The sequence below is a fragment of the Coffea eugenioides genome, chromosome 8 (assembly GCF_003713205.1).
Source record: "Coffea eugenioides isolate CCC68of chromosome 8, Ceug_1.0, whole genome shotgun sequence".
In the NCBI taxonomy this organism is placed as follows: Eukaryota; Viridiplantae; Streptophyta; class Magnoliopsida; order Gentianales; family Rubiaceae; genus Coffea; species Coffea eugenioides.
In genome coordinates, this window is record NC_040042.1 from 40,447,788 (window position 1) to 40,466,722 (window position 18,935).

The 18,935-nt window shown below is 34.4% G+C and overlaps 1 protein-coding gene across 2 annotated transcripts; it reads left to right on the forward strand.

Annotated features, from left to right (window-relative positions):
* The first annotated feature begins 1,571 nt into the window (after positions 1-1,571).
* On the forward strand, positions 1,572-9,148 carry LOC113779801. Of its 2 annotated transcripts, XM_027325524.1 has the most exons (5): positions 1,572-1,587; positions 1,834-2,156; positions 2,751-2,876; positions 2,969-3,039; positions 8,495-9,148. In XM_027325524.1, exons 2-5 carry the CDS (start codon positions 1,947-1,949, stop codon positions 8,736-8,738), a joined length of 651 nt encoding a protein of 216 aa, XP_027181325.1. In that variant the 5' UTR covers positions 1,572-1,587; positions 1,834-1,946; the 3' UTR covers positions 8,739-9,148. The 2 variants fall into 2 exon arrangements, with proteins under 2 accessions (XP_027181325.1, XP_027181326.1); XM_027325525.1 differs by lacking the exon at positions 1,572-1,587 and having other exon boundaries at positions 1,739-2,156; positions 2,757-2,876.
* The last annotated feature ends 9,787 nt before the right edge of the window (positions 9,149-18,935 follow it).

Sequence of the window (18,935 nt, forward strand, 5' to 3'; positions counted from 1 at the left end):
TAGGGTAAGAAGTAAGGACGATTTAACAGTGACAAAGAGCAAGAAGAGGAAAGAATTTCTAGGAACAATTTGAAACACTTTTGGAACATTTTGTTTCTGAGAGTCCCAAAGGTGAGAAAAATGACGTATCCCACATCGAATCAAGCAAAAAAAAGAAATGAATTGATAAATTTGGGTCTTTCAGCTACCAAATAATATGGGCTTATCATTTTGGGCGAATAAATTTCAGCCTAAAAGTTACTTGAATCAGTTCCTAAACTCGAATTGTGACAAAATCTATGAGCTATTTCTAATAAAATATTTGTATATAAAATACTGGAAAAAGCTAGAATTTGCATACTTCCAATAAATAGAATAAGGGTCCACGCGTAACGAAAAAAATGCATTGTGAAAGTATTCAATTATCAGATAATGCATTGAAGAAGTCTTAAATTATCAAATTCCAAAAAAAAAATATCATCAAATACTAAGACTACTAGGCCATCAGTGGCATGCTTTGATCTTGGAATGAGGCGAGTCACCTTTTCTTCTTCACTCTTTCCCAACTGAAAAACAAAAATATCAAGACTAATCGTGACTGTTGAAAAAAAAAAAAAAAAAAAACTATGAACGTACAGTATATTTGGGGTTGGTAAAATGGTTTTCCGTACGATTTGAAGGCATAGGAAAGACGCAAAAATTCCAAGTCAACCAGGTACGGCCCAAATGATGGTTGAGGAAAATGTTATGGATCCAATCACTCAATTTTGAAAATTAAGTTGGGGGTCAAACTTGTGCAGTTGCTTGCAAAAATTCCTAGACAAGTGTCTCATGGAATTGCTGAATTGCAACTGAAAATAATTTTCGATTTCCAAGCTCTATCCTCAAGATTTGACAGGAACAAGTACTCTTTATTGCTTTACCAGTTACGATCCTCATAAATATAGTAGGAGATGAAACTAGGGTTACAAATCAATTCAGCTGCTCGTGTCAAAACTCAAGTCGAATTCGGTCAATATTAAATTCGGGTCGAGTTCGAATTGATCAAATCAAACTCGAGTTCAAAGATACTTAATTTATTAGTTCACGAATCGGTTCGATTATATATATATATATTATTTTAATAGTAAAATTACATATATAAATACTTAATATTTTATTATTTATTAAGAAATTTATTATTTTATTTTTTTAAATTCGAACTTGATTCGAATTTAAGTCAAATTTGAACTCGAGTTTTATATTGAGAGTTCGTCAAGTTCAAACTTGATAAAACTAAGTCAAAATTTAACTCGATTAGATCAAAAATTCGACTCGACTCGACTCGTTTGCAATTGTAGATCAAACTTCAACTCATATGACTTGAAAATCAGGTAGGAATTGTAGTGACATGCAAAGGAGAATTGAAGATTAAAAGGGCATACTAGTAATAAACTATCTGGGCAGTTGTTCAGTACAACTACAACACTTGATGTAATGATCATCATCACTTGTACTAAAACCCTTAGATTTTTTTTTAAGAAGCAACCCTAAATCTTTATGTTGATACAATTTGTAAAAAAGATTTATTATTGCCTTTCTCATGACATGGGCAAAAATGAAAAGCAGGTAAAGAAACACATGAAGTTAGGAGCCACATAGGTCAAAACCCCACATAATAAAAGCAGTTGAACAGTTGAAAACCTGCAAACCAAGTTTACCTTTTATGGTGGTATTTCCTTTCATCACCGTGTTTTATTTAATTAATAATTTCAAGAATTTCACAGAAACTCACAATCTACAATCACTATATATTTTTTTCTCTCTTTCTAACAGACAAAAGAGATTGATTAGCTGATGAATCTTCAATGATAGGTGTGGAAAAAGAAGAAACATCAGAAATCAGCAAAATAATAAGGCCAGAAGATAGTTCAGGCAGCAGGGTGAAGGCTTTGGAGAAGCAGCTGTAGGGAAAGAAATAAGGAAATATGGCCACAGAGACCAAATCTAATGTGGTAAAAGTGAAGCCCAGCGGGGGAAATCAATTGGGTTCCTCATCAATTTCATCATCATCATCGTTAGCAAAGGAAAAGGGTGAATCATCTATGATCAAGAAAAAAGCTGCTGAGAGCTCTTCATCTAAACAATCTGCTGATGCAAAACAGAAATCTTTATCAAGCACTATTTCCAAAAGTGAGGTACCTCTGTTGTAAAGATCACTCCTTTTGTCTCTATCGGATCTTGTTCAGTAGCCAAGTTATGATTTTTATTGTTTGTTTTCTTGGATTATAATCTGTTCTTTCCCCTTTTCTCTTTCAATGTCTATAATGAATGCTTAATTTGTGTGCTTAAATCATTGCGTTTGATTATGGAGAAAGGATGTATTTTTAGTAGTTATTTGTTTTTTGTATTCTAGATTTTGGAATCAAGTTGTGATTTCTTTTCTTTGACCATTTCACCTGGTGTAATTTGCTCTTCTTTTGTATCTGTAGTTCAAGCAATAGACTTATTTGAATTGCTTGCTGCTTGAGATTGATTAAATTGTCATGAATTCGATAATTTCATTGGGTAATCAAATAGTCAGAAAATTGACTAGTAAATAGGATTTCGATTTCCAATTTTGTCTTCCTATTAAATTTCGAAACTCAGATACCCAGCAGACGCTGGTCTCTATTTGATGCCATCGTGTATTGATGCATTCACATATGGAGACATAACCAGTTTATTGTTGGAAATGTTATTTGATTCCATGATTTTGGCTTTGATTATTTGTTTTGGTATGTGATGATCAGGTTAAGGCAAAAGCAAAAGGAACATCTAGTTCGTCGAAGGCTGTGACGAAGAGAAAGACAGTAACTAAAACCAGAGAAAAGAAAGTTTACTCCTTACCTGGCCAGAAGTTTGACGTTCCTGAAGAGGTCAGAAGTTTTTGAATTTTGTTTGAATCTTTGTATGAAGTCTGGGTATTGACTGATTTTGCTTATTAATGTATCGGCGTTTTGGTCAACAGAGAGAGCCTTTGAGGATATTTTATGAGTCGCTGTCACACCAGATACCTTCCAGTGAAATGGCAGAGTTTTGGTTAGTCATTTACTCTTTTGTTATTCTGGAAACATGGTTTGATCTGTTGGTGAATTCATTCTATTGGATAAAGTAGGGGTTTCAACAAACAAAATATGTCAAACACAATCAACATATAGAACTATTTATCTCTCCCTAAGTATGAAGTAAATTGAGATCAATAGACCAGTTAATGATGATAACAATAGTAGAAGACTGAAAAATCATGACGCTCAGATTCAAGTTTTATAATGTGCAAAATGCAAGTGGAAATAATTATGTGACATAGCCATTCTGAAAGTTTCTCCATCAGGAAAATAATGGGAGTATGAAAGTTCTATCTGGCACATCAAGATGTCAGCTAAATTCTATCTTCACTTCCTCATACATGAGAATATTCATAATTCATTCTCTTCCACTCCTAAAAACTCTGACAAAGTGGTTTTTGAGGAGATGTTATTAACTGAGAAGCACATGAAAATCAGAACAGCTACGTTAAAGCTTGGTGAAAGGAGCATGTTCCTGAAATTTCATCAAGATTGGACTTGAAATGAATATTTTATGTTCTACAAGGTTTTAGATGTTCTTCACCTTTGCTTACTCTCTCTCTGTCTGGACCTTTGTTACTTTCTCTAATTTTCTTACTGGCCCAGAACCATAAGTCTTCCTTTGTTAAAATCTATACACAGCTTGAAGTATACTCTAGATATGCCCATTGAAGTGCATTCCCATGTGCACTACCGGGATTGCTGAGACACTGACTAACCACACCAACAACATGACCTACATCTATTGTTTTAGACCCCTTCATTTTATTTCTCCCTTGTAGGATGCTGTTTAGAGTTAAGATTGAAATCACCAGACTGTGCATTGTAGATCTCTTTCAAGTCATCGTTTAGGAAGTTATTCTTGCCAGCAAGACCTGGTCTTCGGAATAAAAAAAAAATCCACAGATTTATAAGAATATCAAAAGATGTAACAATGTATAAAGCAACCTCGAGAGAATTATCTTTGATGTAACAACTATTAAAATTGAGGATTCACTGTCCAGCTGGTGAGAATTATTTGCAATTCGAACTTTGTGTTGCTTGCATATATACAAGCGCGGGTGTTTGAGGCATTGCCATTGGCTTTTACGATGATTAAATTTCAGTACGAATTTAAAGCCCTTTTCTCACTCATGTGCCAAAGTTGCCTGCATAAACTTTGATGAAGAAGTCTAAGATTGTCTTTGACTAGGTTTTCAAGTTGAATAATTTGACAAGGTTAATTGTAAAACAACTAGATAATTCGTCCCTTTTTTTATCAGCCTAACAGTTCAACCCAGTAGCTTTTATACCAGTTTGTTGTGAAGTAGGGTTTGTTTGTGTTGGGGGGGGGGGGTGTAAGAAGGACAACTGCATTAAAAATTTCCAAACCAGGATGAACACTTTTTTTCCTGAAGTATCATATATAATGAAATTCTATACCAAGCAAGCAACAATGATAAATATCACAATAAATGGGTTTCACCGTTTGGGTGGACAATCCCAGTTGACCAGCTGAAACTAGTTTATGGTGTCAATATGGATTTGGTCACTCTTTGAACTCACATTTTTGTGACAAAGAAAAAGAATAGTCTTCCTCATCTGGAAAACATACATTGGCAAGTGAAAAAGTTACAGAAAGAGAAGAAAATCTGGAACTTTGGTGTCATGACTCATTGATGATTTTTAAGCCTGATCTTAACTAAATTTGGGCAGTTCTTCTTCTCAGCAAGAACTTCATATCTACCTGTTCTGATTTTCAACTTGGTCAGTGTTTGGTTACCTCTTTTCAAACCTACTTCTCAAAGTTTGTTGGATACAATGAGAATGTATAATGGATATTCACCTTTTCTGGTGATGCAGTATTGTGATCATCCCAGTTCGCCAAACCAAACTTTGTATTTCCATTTTTTTTTTGTACTGGAGAATTTGCATCTTGATATTGCCATGGTTTATAGATTTTCCAAGCTGTGTTTTCCACTTCTTGCTGCCCTATCTTTTCTGTTGATAATGGTTTGTTACTACAGTTATCATGGCTCTTGATTGGTTTATTTCTCATATTTTACTTCAATACATTATGAAAGAGATGACCTATGTTGCCAGTACCCCTACCTTTCCCAAGAAATTGGGTATTCAAGCAAGCCCATAAGAACTGTAGTGTCTTATAGATAAACGTGCCCAAACTGCATTATGGATCTCACTTTGTTAATTTGAATTTTCCACATTGTAGTGGTTTTGATAGACAAGAAGTATCCATTTTGTGCCTGTAATTTTTGTTAATATGTGCCAACTAATATAGTATTGATGAAGGTGTTAAAGCATATAGTTGTACATCTAAATTGTGCATGAATATATAAGGCTCTGATGGACAGAAAAAAAGAGTAAGTAAGGTAAAGAAATAGGAAAGAAGTTGATTTAGTTAAATTGGAGAAAATTGAGATTCAAATTAAGTGGTTAATAGTTTGCCAATGAGATATGATGAGACCAAACAAATGTTGTATAACCTTAAAAATTCGCTGACGTAAACTGTTGGAAAGTGTCCCAGCAGTAAACTTTTCCTACAATTTTTCCTGTAACAAGATGTGGCCGATGATCAGAGAGCTATCATGAAATTGTTTCCGTTTTGCTTCATTGGAACAATATCAAAGGGTACCAGAGCACTTAGATCCTTTGGATAGTATTTTCTGGATATCTTTTTGTCCCATTTTCTGTGGAAGAAACAAGGGACATTTTCTGTAGGCAGAACAAACTAGGGAACGATCATGGTATTACATCTTGCTATGCTTGTGGTTTGGGTCATTTTGTCTCGGGTTGAAAATGGGGTTGACTTGCAAGAGGTGAGGTGGATTGGGATTCTTGCTGTGGGAGAACACAGAGTCATCGAGTCTCTTTCCTTCCTGCTCTCTCAGAATACATCTTATCTTATAAATATCTTATAAATGGAATTTACGAATAATAAACGGTTGACGAATAGTCAAAACTGTTGGGATATTTGTGTCCAAGTAATGTGAACTTTTTTTTTTGGGGGGCACCAGATTTTTTGAGTTTAGGAAAAGACTAAATGTCAAAATTTTCATCAAATTTTAATATGATTGGCTGCAGAAGAAGCTCTGCCAAACGAGACAATTGAGAAGAATGAGAAATCTTATGACAAGTTAATGTCAGTTATTGGAGTTGTTTACATCATTCTTACTGGACTGTAGCTTCTGTAATTTTGTCTTAATTTATTTGTCCGACTTGGAGAGGGATTCGGAAGCAAATGTGATCATGATTGTTAGCATTTTCTTTTCAGCAGTGTTATATACTTGGGATCTACAGTTGCTGTTTATTATCCATGAATTATTTCTTAAGTTGGCTAGAATAAGTCAGAAATATGAACAAATGACACCAGATTCAAACCCTTGATTCTTTCTGTATGCTAATGGGAAAAGACATTTTCCATCATGTCTGTTTCGTGCTGCTCTTTCAAAACAGAGCATGCTTCCTTGTTGAAATATTTGGCATTCTTGCCCATGACACTGCCAGATTTTGATTTAGCCTTATCTGGGGTAAGTTGTAAGCCAACCTCGTCTTCACATATCTAGGGTAAGTTGTAAGCCAACATCTTCTTCACATAGTGGCTCATGTCTAATCTCATCGAGGTTTTTTGAATCTTTTTCATATTCCATCTCCAGGAAGATGATATTTAGTTTTAGTCCTGGCTATTAAGATTTATAACTTGGAAATAGAGAAAATACAAATAAATATCTACATAATAACTGAATCTTGGGTACAAATATTCCTCCCATGCAATTGTTGGGACAGCTAAAACTTCTCAGCAAAGACTCTGGAACAGTGGTGGAGCCAGAAAAATTTCTCAGAGGGGGCATATATAATAGATAGTTGAGACATGTAACAAATAACATAAGAAAATACAATGAATCCACTGATGCCTTGTGAACTCATCAAAACTCTAAATTTTTTGTTACCCATTAGTGGCTTAGAACCCCTTTGAAACTATGGCTTTTACTTGTAGTCATACTTAAACCGATGGATTGTATATCTTACTTGTTCATATAACTAATAACTGTTTATATAAATACTTCTAGAAACATGTCATATTGACTTTCTACAAATTAGTCAGGATAAAAGCATAAAATTCGTTACCTGGAACAAATATTTTTCTTTGGTCAGTGGGGGCAAATTTATAAACTAGTGATGTAAAACCAATTTAATATTTCTAAATTTCATATCTAAAGTTGTCATTTTCTTTGGGCTCGTATAAACCAATATTTCGCAGCATTTGTCAGAGGCTTTCTAGTTAGGATATTGACTCTGCCACATTTAGCTGGCTTTGGTCAAATATTAAACTCAATGGTTTCCTAGAGTTTTTAATTTTTTCATAAAGCTGGTATATAATTTCTGCAGTGACATACCATGTAATGAAGCAGTAAGCCACATGTTAGGGGCTATGCTAGCCTTCTGATTTCTTCTTGCCATTTTGTTGAACTTTTTCTTGAATAAGATGGACAAGATGCTTATTTTTCTAGCTGTCACAGTCACCAATTCCATCATCCAACCTTTCTTCCAATCAGCATTAGAAGCTATTGAAAGTAATGCCATCCAGAAGAGGATCTTGACTTGCATTGGTGCCACATGCTGTACTCAAGAGTTCACACTACTCTAACTAAAGAAATAGTCTGTTGTCTGCAAATAGTGTTGTGGAAACATGTTGTTCATCAAATTAATCAGATTACCAGGCCTTCCTTTAGAGGGATTGCTTTGAGGATTGTTTGTGTTAGCTGTGCCATGTAGAATTGCACTGCAAAAACTTTGATCCATTATTTCAGCCTAACAGACCAATTCATCCTGTCTTTTTCTACTTTTCACTACTGAACGGAGTGTTAGTTTCACTTCTCAAAGTTCAAAAGTTAACATTACAGTCTGTGCATGTAGTGATTGAACTGGGAATATAGTGTGGTGAGTTATTTTCAGATAGTGCAGAAGATCCTCACAAATCAAGGTGCTTCAAAATGACTACAAACTCTTGCTCTTAGAAGAGAAAAACATTTATTTCTTGGCTATGAGACTTTATCATTTTGACTCTATTGATTCATTCTCTCACTACATTGCAATCATCTTCATGATCATCATTGAGGGACTATATTAAATTCCTCAAAGAAAATTTAAGATCATAGTGTGATATCCGCATTCTATCACGAAACAGTTTTACTCCTTTCATTCTGGAGAACTTTATGATGTGACCCTCGCAACCATGAAGCGCCTGGCTGTGCTTTGTTTGCTTATAATAGAATTCTTTGTTTTGATGGATTTTTCCGAAAAATAAAAAAAAAAAGGAAAAAGAACTCATTGCTGCATAGTTGCCTTTTATTCTGATTTCTAATTTCCCTGAGATGAACATGACCTAATAGATTGTGCTGTACTAAAACATGAAGATTGTCTATATGCAGGTTGATGGAACATGGCATGCTGTCACCTGAAAAGGCAAGGAAGGCTTTTGAGAAAAAGCAGAAAAAGCAAAAACAACTTCGGACAGGAACTCCTATTAAATCTCCACCACCAAGTAAACCTGAGAGCTCCAAAAAGCCACAGCAGGCATCAAAGAATGGTGAAGTAAAAACAAAGAAACGGATCATAGATGACAGTGATGATGACGACGATTTTGTACTGAGCCATAAGAGGAGGAAGGGATAAGAAGGACCAACCCTTCCTATGCATTGTAGTACTGTCAACCTGATGTTGACTCATTTGACTATAACAGGGATCAGCAAGTTTTCGAGGAAGAAGATAGCGTGTATAGACATTGTCTAGACATTCTTATTTATGAAATCAATAAACAAAAGAAAGAATTGGATTCATGTTAATTTACATTTCAGAAAACACCAGGCATACTTCTGCTCATGGTCTCTTAAACAGCAATCAGAACAGAGACATGAGCATCTAGGGCAACACTAGGATGTCATAACCGTGTATTTTTCTTACCTTATACTCAACTCTCATTTGTTTCTATTCCTATCCCATAAACAAAGGACTTTGGTATTTGATACTTTACAAGCATTCTTTTTAATTGAAAGGAACTAGCATATTGCCTTTGTTTTGGATGATGCCGGCTGACCTCAGGTGGCTCATTTTCCTTGCTGTAAAAGACTAAAAAAATTATGTTTAAGGTCTGTTATTATTAGAGTTTGATCCTGTAATAAAGAGTTATATATTGACCAGTGACTTGTCAACTGTTTACATGGGGAGTTGCTGCCTTTCTTTAATACTTGGGACCAAGTGCGCAAGGATATACAACAAATGCTGCATTGATCAGGACTTGCTCCATCTTGAGTGTTCAAGAACTTGGTGACAGAAACATGAATGGATATACATCTGAGTACTGACATTGGCAGAATGTACAAAAAGCTGCTCATGATTCAGGCCAGAACTTATAGTTCCAAATACATGTAATACACAGGACGTGCTTGCCTCTGAATTTGCATATGAATGGAACAGAAGATGCTAAAAAATTTCTATCTGCACCTAGCTAGTAGAATGGTTCCCCAGGGTAAAATTTATAACCTCTCTCCATTCCCTCCATTTGCCCTCCAAGGTACAAATGGTTCTACAGTATTTGATTGTTAAGATTCGCATAATCTTCCCTTTCCATTTTTTGGCATCTTTAGGAGGGGTCAAGATTCTTACTTCCATGTAGTCGAGGCAAAATGGCTTCACCTGTTATGGCAGACTATTGCGATGGCCATTAGGCCTACTATGGCAAGTCATAGTTGAATGTTACAATTGCTGTCATAACCGGCTAAATCTTCAAAGTTTGTACTCAGCGTAATGACAATCCTTTTGCTTGCCATTTATATTTCTAGCCAAATGGTGACAAGTCAAAGAATAGCATCAGATTTGGCAGTTAAGGAAATGGTTGTATTAAAGTTGCAGTTCACTTTAACCGTACAATAATGGTTAATTATCACTAGTGAAGAGCATTAGATTTGGCAGCGCATTTATACTGCCAAAATTGAGCAGTAGTTGAAAGCAACAACACAAGTAACTACATTGGATGATTAACAACTTGACATTAAATGTAAATGGGGACGTTCTCGATTTGATGATAATGTGACAGACTAAGACAAACCATCCTTTTTATAATTCACATGTGGAACAGATTCAAAGGATTTGACATGCTATTGCAAGCCACTTCTCGATGCATCTGCTCAGAACAAACATATATGTATCTGGTGCATACGTGCGCTTGTGTTTGAATAATTCAAGTGGAATTCTCTCTCATTTGAGTCTTCAGTTGCAAAAGTGTTTCAAAACCTGAAACCTGATGCTGATGGACCATTGTTTTGTTGCAAACTTGCAGGGGCAAGATGACACGGTTCATCTGAAGGTTTTACGCATTCAGACAACTTGCAGAATATGCAAACTTATGATGATGTGCATGGATTAATTTATCCGTGCTTAGATACCAAACTTATAGAATTGATAGCTTGTACATCCTTAGTGTCAGAAGCATCATGTGGTTCTACTACCAATGATGAAACATCCATCTTCATGGTCCAGCCTAGATGTGGAAAAATTGCAATGTAATGGGGGTACATTGCCTCTGGTGAAGTTATTACCAATGATATAAATATTTTGTCAGAAACTTTTCAGAATCTCTATTAGATTACCACAATGATTCATGGAAAAGGGCATAAATCATACTGTCACTGACCTTTTGTGGCAATTAAAAGATTAGCTCAAACACCCCTCCCTACTTTTGGAAATTTCCCAAGTTTTTTGTCAGTTTCACTTTGCACCTTATTTTAAAAATATCACTTGCCTCCCCTATTTTCAGATTTTTGCCTATTTAGTACCCTAAGGTCACAAAGTAAGAAATAAACCCGATATTACTGTTATTTTTTGGCAAAAGCGTAAATTTCTTCCGCAAAAATGGAGTTAGCTACAATTTTAAAACTTCAGTATTGGGTCCACCTTCATTTATCCGAATGCTTACCGTGTGCCCTTAGACTACCAATGAGAAAAATCTTTCTTTTATGTAAAATGTTTCGATTGAATTTAATAAATGTTATGAATTGTTTAGAATCTTAAATTTTTATTTCTCTAGATTGATGTCTCGAAAATTTAGAAAAGGAAAAAAGTTTTTAAATTACATTTAAACTTATTTGAGATGTTTATAATGTGTAAAAAGTTATTTTCTTATCTTTATGATATTTCAAATAGTTTTTACATGCATTGTTAATTATTTATAATTCATAAATTTTAAATTTTGTCTCCAAATTATAGATAAGAATTGTTAAAGGATCGCTCAACCCTAAATTAATAACTTTTCATTAAAGAACGCATCCATCAAGTTTTCAAACGTAAAAAAAATTTACATTAATTTGTCATTACAACTAAGGGACTACAACAAATAGGGCAACTTTGGAATGAAATGGTTTTCTCTTTCTTAAACATAGCATATCATATTTTAATCACATAATTTGAATTGGGTTGAGAATGTTACAAAAATTTGAAAATAGGGGTGGCAAGTGATATTTTTAAAACTTTAAAGGTGCTAAGTGAACCTATCAAAAACCTCAAGGGAGGTTTTTGAAATTATCCCACAAAAAATGTGCATTGTGATTTGATGCTGAACATGTGATTTGATGCTGAACAATTAGCCTTTCATAATGTACAAAATATCTACCAAATAGTAACTGAAACATGCACTGCGATTTGATGCTGAAGAATTAGCCTTTCATAATACGTATAAAAATCTACCAAATAGTAACTGAAACTTACCCCATATAGAGTGATTTCTAGAACTTGTGAGTTGTCTGTAATATCTGTAATGCTTCGGTACATTAATTGGAACAACCCCACTAGCTACTGATTGTTCAGTTTCTCTGTTAAGATTCATGAAACCCCTTAGTACTAATCTGTCTATGGATTTTTCGTGCGACAGCCATGCCTTTCAAAGATTATTATTGTGTGACAGCTAACAATATATGAGCCTGATTCTTGGAATGGATTCCTCATCAGAAAAAAAAAAAGAAAAAAGAGATTCTTGGAATGGAGACTGAATGGATTGACAGCCAGCTCAATTTGGCTACTTAGTCGGTATTAATTGAATCTTGACTCTCGGGTTTTTGGCATTAATTGGAATCAGAGCTTAAACTATCCCGATTGGGCCATTAGACGAGAGATTAGACACTTGGGATCTAATCCAATTTTGACAACAGTGGGTTGAAGCAATCAAACAAAACTTTTCTGTACGAAGCTTAGCACAAAGGTGTACAACAGAAATTTTAAGCTTTAAGGCCTGTTTGGGGTTGGTAAAAATAGTACTTTTAGGTGATAAAAGTACTTTTAAAGTGTTTGGTAAATATCATCCCATAAAATTAGGAGTAGAGATTTTGGTGTTAAAAGCACTCTTACCAAAAACTCAAATTTGGTGTTTTTAGAGTAGCTTTTGTGATTTTAAAAAATAAAATATTAAATTTAATCATTTTATCCTATATTATGAACCAAATAAAGAGCTAAACACTTTTAAAAATTTTCAAACTACACATTATCCAATGCAACATGTACTAATTGAATATATCTCCAAACAATATATTTAAAAACGCTTAAACAGTTAATAAGTATTTTTATTACAAACTCTACTGAGGAAGTGCATTTTAATTAATAAGCTACCGCAACCCCAAATGGACAACAAGGTTTAAATCCATTAATCCTTTTGATGTATTAAAGTAAAGCAATAGCACCATCCTTAGAGGACACACTTGGGATTTTTTTTTTATTGATAAAGGGAAACTGGAGTGCTTCAAGTAGGAAATAGGCCGTCACAAGTTTTGTCTTGTTCATATTGATTAATGTAATTTTTACGACTTTTGATGTAAGTTCGTACAATTTGAATGTAAATTTAAATTTGTCAATTCGTACAATTAAATGAATGTAAAATTCGGAATTATATTAAAACTCTACGTGTTTACACTAAAAGTAACAAGAATTACACAAATCGATTTAAACTGGACTATGAGACCCTAATCCAATTCAAGTCATACACCAAATTATGTTGTTGGGGCATAACTCAACTTATATTGGATTAATTACAGAACTTTCCCCTAAGTTATAGCCTGACGGTCTCTTTGCTTCCAAACGTTATCTGTTTTTGTCTTGCTTTGCCCCTTTAAGCCTTAAGGTGATGAAAATCAGCAAATCCTACCAAGGAAGATGAGGAAACTATAGAGATGGCGGGTTGCATATGAAACCTCGAATTATTGTAGAAATGACTCGATTATGACAGGTCTGCCCTACCCAACATAAAAGCTGGAACAAAAATTTAAATGAAGGTGACATAATTGGCTAAAACAATTTCCTAGTGATAAAACTGCCGTTGCACGAAAATGATAAAGGAAAAAAAAAAACATTAATTTGGCATCTTTGTGTTGACTTTATACAAGCTAGGGAAGCTTGATTCCATATTGAAGGTGATTAAGATTTAAGATATTTGAATTGTGTAATAGATGTCTTAAAAACCCCCCAAAATAGTAGTCACAGTGTTTGAACAGTACACACATATATACATACATACATATATATATATATAGTTTTCCTTATTCCTTTAACATTTAATCATTTCGGGTCCCAATGGAAGAAATTGTTAACCCCGGATTAAAATTATAGATACTGATAGAACCAGAGGTTAAGATTTTCTTTGGGAGAGAGAGGAGGGAGGGGAACGAGGGCAGGTCAAAACTAAGAAAGAAATATATGTAAAGGGGCACTCTTATAATTTTATGGAAAGCAAGTTCTAATATTAATAAGGATACAAGCAAATCCGTTTTAACATTTTAAGGGGATGAAAAATGATTTCTAAAATTTTGGGAATGCCAAGCTGAATTTCTATGAGAATATAAATATAAGACTTTCAATTTTTTTCAAGGATGTATGGAAGAATTTCTAAAATCTGGGCCGGCCCTCCCTCTACATCCGCCAGACAGATTAAATATATTAAGCATAGACAAGGATCCTATTACAAATCTACAACAGTGGTATGAACATGACCGCAGATGTTGCAGAATGTCAATTATAATTCTTGTATCCAAAACTTTTGTCTCGAAAGCCATTTTCTCCTAAAAAATTCTACGTTTTCCGTAAACACATTTTCTAATCATCTTTTACATTATATATATCAAATCGTTACAGTACATCTTTCTACAAAAACTCCGGAAAACAGCTATTCAAATGAGAAGTTTTAAGATATTAATTACCACTAATAAATAGGATCAACCTTCTAAGTTATCAAGACATCAAGGTCAGAAAATCATTTCATTTCACCACGAATAGTGTACGCTGCTAGTAATGATGTGTAGGAGTATATATGTTGTTATGGACATGGATGTGAATGTGTCTTCCATGCTTGAGCACAGTGATCCATTGATGTTCTCTTTACAAGTACAAATTAGTGTCAATCAACAACTCATATTGTTCTTGTACGATTATGCAGTGGAAGTACGAAAACAGGTGCAAAGGCCAAGCTCTTGCTTGTAGTATATTTTAATGACAAAGTTACTAGTGTACCATTGCTAAAAGCATAAACTTACGATAAAATTTGGTTAAAACAGATCAAGTATTTCACTTTCTGCAGCTGGTTTGACTCTTTGCGATCGAACACAACCCAGGAAAATCTGCACTCTAGCGAAGCCTAAGAGTGGTTGGACGTGTTAGGGTGAAAATACAATTAATAAAATTCACTCTCATTAATAAAACCATCAATAATAGTGTATTATACATAAGGCCAACTCCCTTCTGTCATGTTTTTTTCCTTTCTTTTATGTAGCAGAAGTGCCAACTTATCTACTGATCGCGCAGGAATAACTAGTCAATGTGACTCAGTTCTGTGAATAATTTGCTTCAAGACTACAAAGTGCTGTGCAGATTTTGTAAATTCGTTTCTGGATTCTGTGTCCATTACCTGATCTTACTGATATTCCTTTTCCTTTCAAAAGGTATCTGGGTACAGGAGGTACAACTTAACTTCTGATTTGGACCTGTAAAATTAGAGACAACTTAAATGCATCTACAGCAGATAGCATTGACCAGGCCGGAGCAAGGGTTTGAGTGACCATAGAATGATCTGTGTCTGACCATCACCTGCTTTTGCCCTTGGGATTGCGCAGCTATATTAAGAGTCTCGAGACTCGAATGCAAGTTTGTCCCTTGAGGGTAACACGTTACTTTGACATATTTCATATGCTACACGATAACACATATAATGCCTACTTATTCTTCTTTTTTTTTTTTTTTTTGATAAATTGTTTAAAACTTTAAGCATCTATGTCGTACTTTCTGAAGTCTCGTGTCAATGGAGCAAGAAGATGAGTTGAAGAGGCCAAAGTACTCAATACGAATAATGCGACAACCTCAAAATAACAGGCTACACAAGGAAAAAGACTAATGCTTGGATATACCAAATCCTGCAGATTGTAAGTCTCTAGACTCAATTCTCAGCCAATGCTCAACTCCAATTCGATCCTTCTTACATTTTTTCTCTTCTCTTTTAACAGAGAACCTTAATTGCCAACATCACACTTAGTGACTGCTAAAGCAAGTTTACACAATTTATCTTTTAAGGATTTGGATATCCGCTGCATAGGAGACTTAAAAACTTGATGACTTGTCTCCATAAGAAAGACATTAATAAAATAGGTACTCCAATGATTCAACAACTATGGAACACACAACATCTCCTAGCATGCTTTAAGCATAAAATCAAGATAAAGTGAACAAGCAATCTGTACAGTACTGCAGCCAAAGGGTATAAGCAAATACAGGCACAAATCCCTCAAGTGAAACAAAATTGTGCCAACAGATTTCAAATGTTTCAGTGAATTTTACCTTAATTTTGGTATAGGCAGGTGGTTTTACCTTGACTTTGAGTGCAATACTGTTGAATAACTCAAACAAATTTTATATCATTTATGTAATTAAAGAAGTTAAGAGACCTTAAACTTCAAAGGGACAAAGAGCATTTTACCCTGTTAAGTGCCCTATACTGTGTAAAAGATATTTTGCTTTTATTCTCTCTTAACATCTGTCCCATTCAAGAACTCCTTTTCCTTTGCCATCCCTTCTTCCAATGTTTTATTTACCCTTTCATTATTTATTCTGAAATATTTTCTGGTCATATTTACTTTTTAAAACTAAAATTTCATAACTCATAAATCAACAGATTATGCAGCAAAAAGAAGATGGAATGCTATAAATCTAGTTAATCCTCATTTGGGCAATGAACATTCATATGCAGGAAAAGGATGCATTAGAAAATTTATGCAGTACCATTAAATTCTTCTCTATAAGATTCAATCCATCCTCACAGGAGCCAGTAATGTATTAATTGTAACACCCACAATTGTCCCACACTTGGAAAGTTTGGGGTGGAATGAAATTATATATGATCATACATGGACTACTAAAAGTTTGAATTAACCATTTTAAACCCATGATTTCGCTCAATGGTTGTTGGGCTAGCCCGGGAGTTCAGGACATTATAGTAATTTCATTCAATTTCATCATTGATATGTCCGTCAACACTGCTCTGATAAACTACACAGAATGATGAATATGGATAAAGAAGAAACGGCGGGTAAGTACATTAACTGAACTTCAATTAAACCATACTATAGAAATTAATTTCTGATTTGTGATATGTGACCATATATCTTTTTGGAGAAGGCAAGAGTGAATTGGTCAAGGGGTTGAGGATTTGAGCCACACAAAAACTTAAGTTATTTAGGGACCCCTTCTTGGATGTGACTATTGCATGGGGACTCAAAACTTAAAGAGGCAACGGATAAATGCAAACTACTACCAAACCAAGAACAATCCCAAGTTCTGAAAACACACAAATTGGGACCCGGTTATTTTCTTTTTTCACTCTTAATCAGAGAACAAATTGTTGTTAATTTCTTGTGTTTGCATGTCTTGCTGTGATGAAGTTAATTTCTTAATATTTTGGACTGAAGCATTAACTGTGTGGAAAATGCTGTGTAATCGATGACGACAAGGGGAATTGATGCTTTCGGAAACGGAGTTGTTATGGGATTCAATAAGAAAGACTTTAAATCTCTAATGAACCCTTTGAAATCGTACGACTACAATGATTGATTTCTGAGATTGTACGAATCAACAGATAAAATACTAGCAGGACAATGTTTTCCCTCCCTAAATAATTGGCATTCCCAATTATTAAGGTCAATCTCTACCATTCATTTTTCTTTTTTGCATGATTTTAGCTCATTTGTTTGCCTGACCTGGGTGAATTTACTGCTCAAGTAACTTGATCCACGGGACCCTTGCGTGGCACTGGACACCAACTCTTAAGGAAGCTTGTTGAGACCAACCGAGTTGCCTATGAGGGGCAGACAATTTGGTGGGAGGCAAGGGTTGAACCCCTGACCTCCCACCCCACCAGGAGAGGCGGTGGCCACTGAGCTAGAGCTCACTGGTTCAGAAATAAAAGTAATTGGTAATAGTAAATGTACAATAAGGTTAGAGGGAAGCCAAATTGACAAGTTAATATTTTTTTTCTAGTTCATGTTTTGTTAATCAGCATTAAGCGGCAGAAATAGGGCAGAGGGAACCGTAAACCAATAATTTCATGCTTGATCAGGCCCCAACAGCTGGAGATATATAGTATATGGTAGTTTATATTGGGGAAAATCGTCTAAAACGTCCCTCACATTTTATAAAATGACTTTTTTCGTCCCTCACTTTTAAAAGTGTAATTTTATGTCCCTCACATATTCACATCGGTCAAATTTAGTCCCTAACTAGGTTTCTGATCATTTTTTGGCCGGAATCCATCACGTGCAAGGCACGTGATCATTTTTGAAGGGTAAATTTGTCAAATTATATTTTACATAATCTGATCTATAGTCCTCCACATTTTATAAAACAAATTTTTTCGTCCCTCACATTTTATAAAATGATTTTTTCATCTCTCACATTTCACAAAATGAATTTCTCCATCCCTCACATTTCAAAAAATGAATATTTCCATCCCTCACTAATTATGTATGTGAGGGAAACCCTAAAAAAAAAATGTGTGTGAATACATTTTGTTTAAACACATGTATATGTCTATTTAATTTTGTTTAATAATACGAATAGCATAAATATATGTATGTGTCTATTTGATTTCACTTAACAATACGAATACCATATATTATACGTGATCTTTTGATTTCATCTGGTATTAGCTAGTAAATAATCTTGCATTCATTGTCAAGTTGCCCAATAAAGCTATTTTTGGTCAAAATACAATAAGAATATGCAAATTAAGGTTCTATTGGTAAATATTAGTCATAATTATACAAAAAGAGAAGATAGCCCACAAGTTGGATCCAATTACATATATGTGTTTATGCTATTATTATTAAGCAAAATCAAATAGACATATACATGTGTTTTAAAAAATGTATTCACACACATAATTAGTGAGAAATGAAAAATTCATTTTTTGAAATGTGAGGGATGAAGAAATTCATTTTGTGAAATGTGAGGGATGAAAAAAATCATTATAAAATGTGAGGGACGAAAAAATTTATTTTATAAAATGTGGAGGACTATAAATCAGATTATGTAAAATATAATTTGACAAATTTACCCTTCAAAAATGATCACGTGCCTTGCACGTGATGGATTCCGGCCAAAAAATGATCGGAAACCTAGTTAGGGACTAAATTTGTCCGATGTGAATATGTAAGGGATATAAAATTACACTTTTAAAAGTGAGGGACGAAAAAAGTTATTTTACAAAATGTGAGGGATGTTTTGGACGATTTTCCCTTTATATTGTGTAGTTATTTTCAGCAGCTCATAATTAAGATTTTCCTTTTTGGCTTT

Bases quoted from the DNA above. Each gene is read 5' to 3' on its own strand.
- LOC113779801 (XM_027325524.1), top strand. From the start codon at position 1,947: ATGGCCACAGAGACCAAATCTAATGTGGTAAAAGTGAAGCCCAGCGGG. The intron at 2,877-2,968 runs GTCAGAAGTTTT...TTTGGTCAACAG, and splicing joins AGTTTGACGTTCCTGAAGAG to AGAGAGCCTTTGAGGATATT. The intron at 3,040-8,494 runs GTTAGTCATTTA...GTCTATATGCAG, and splicing joins AGTGAAATGGCAGAGTTTTG to GTTGATGGAACATGGCATGC.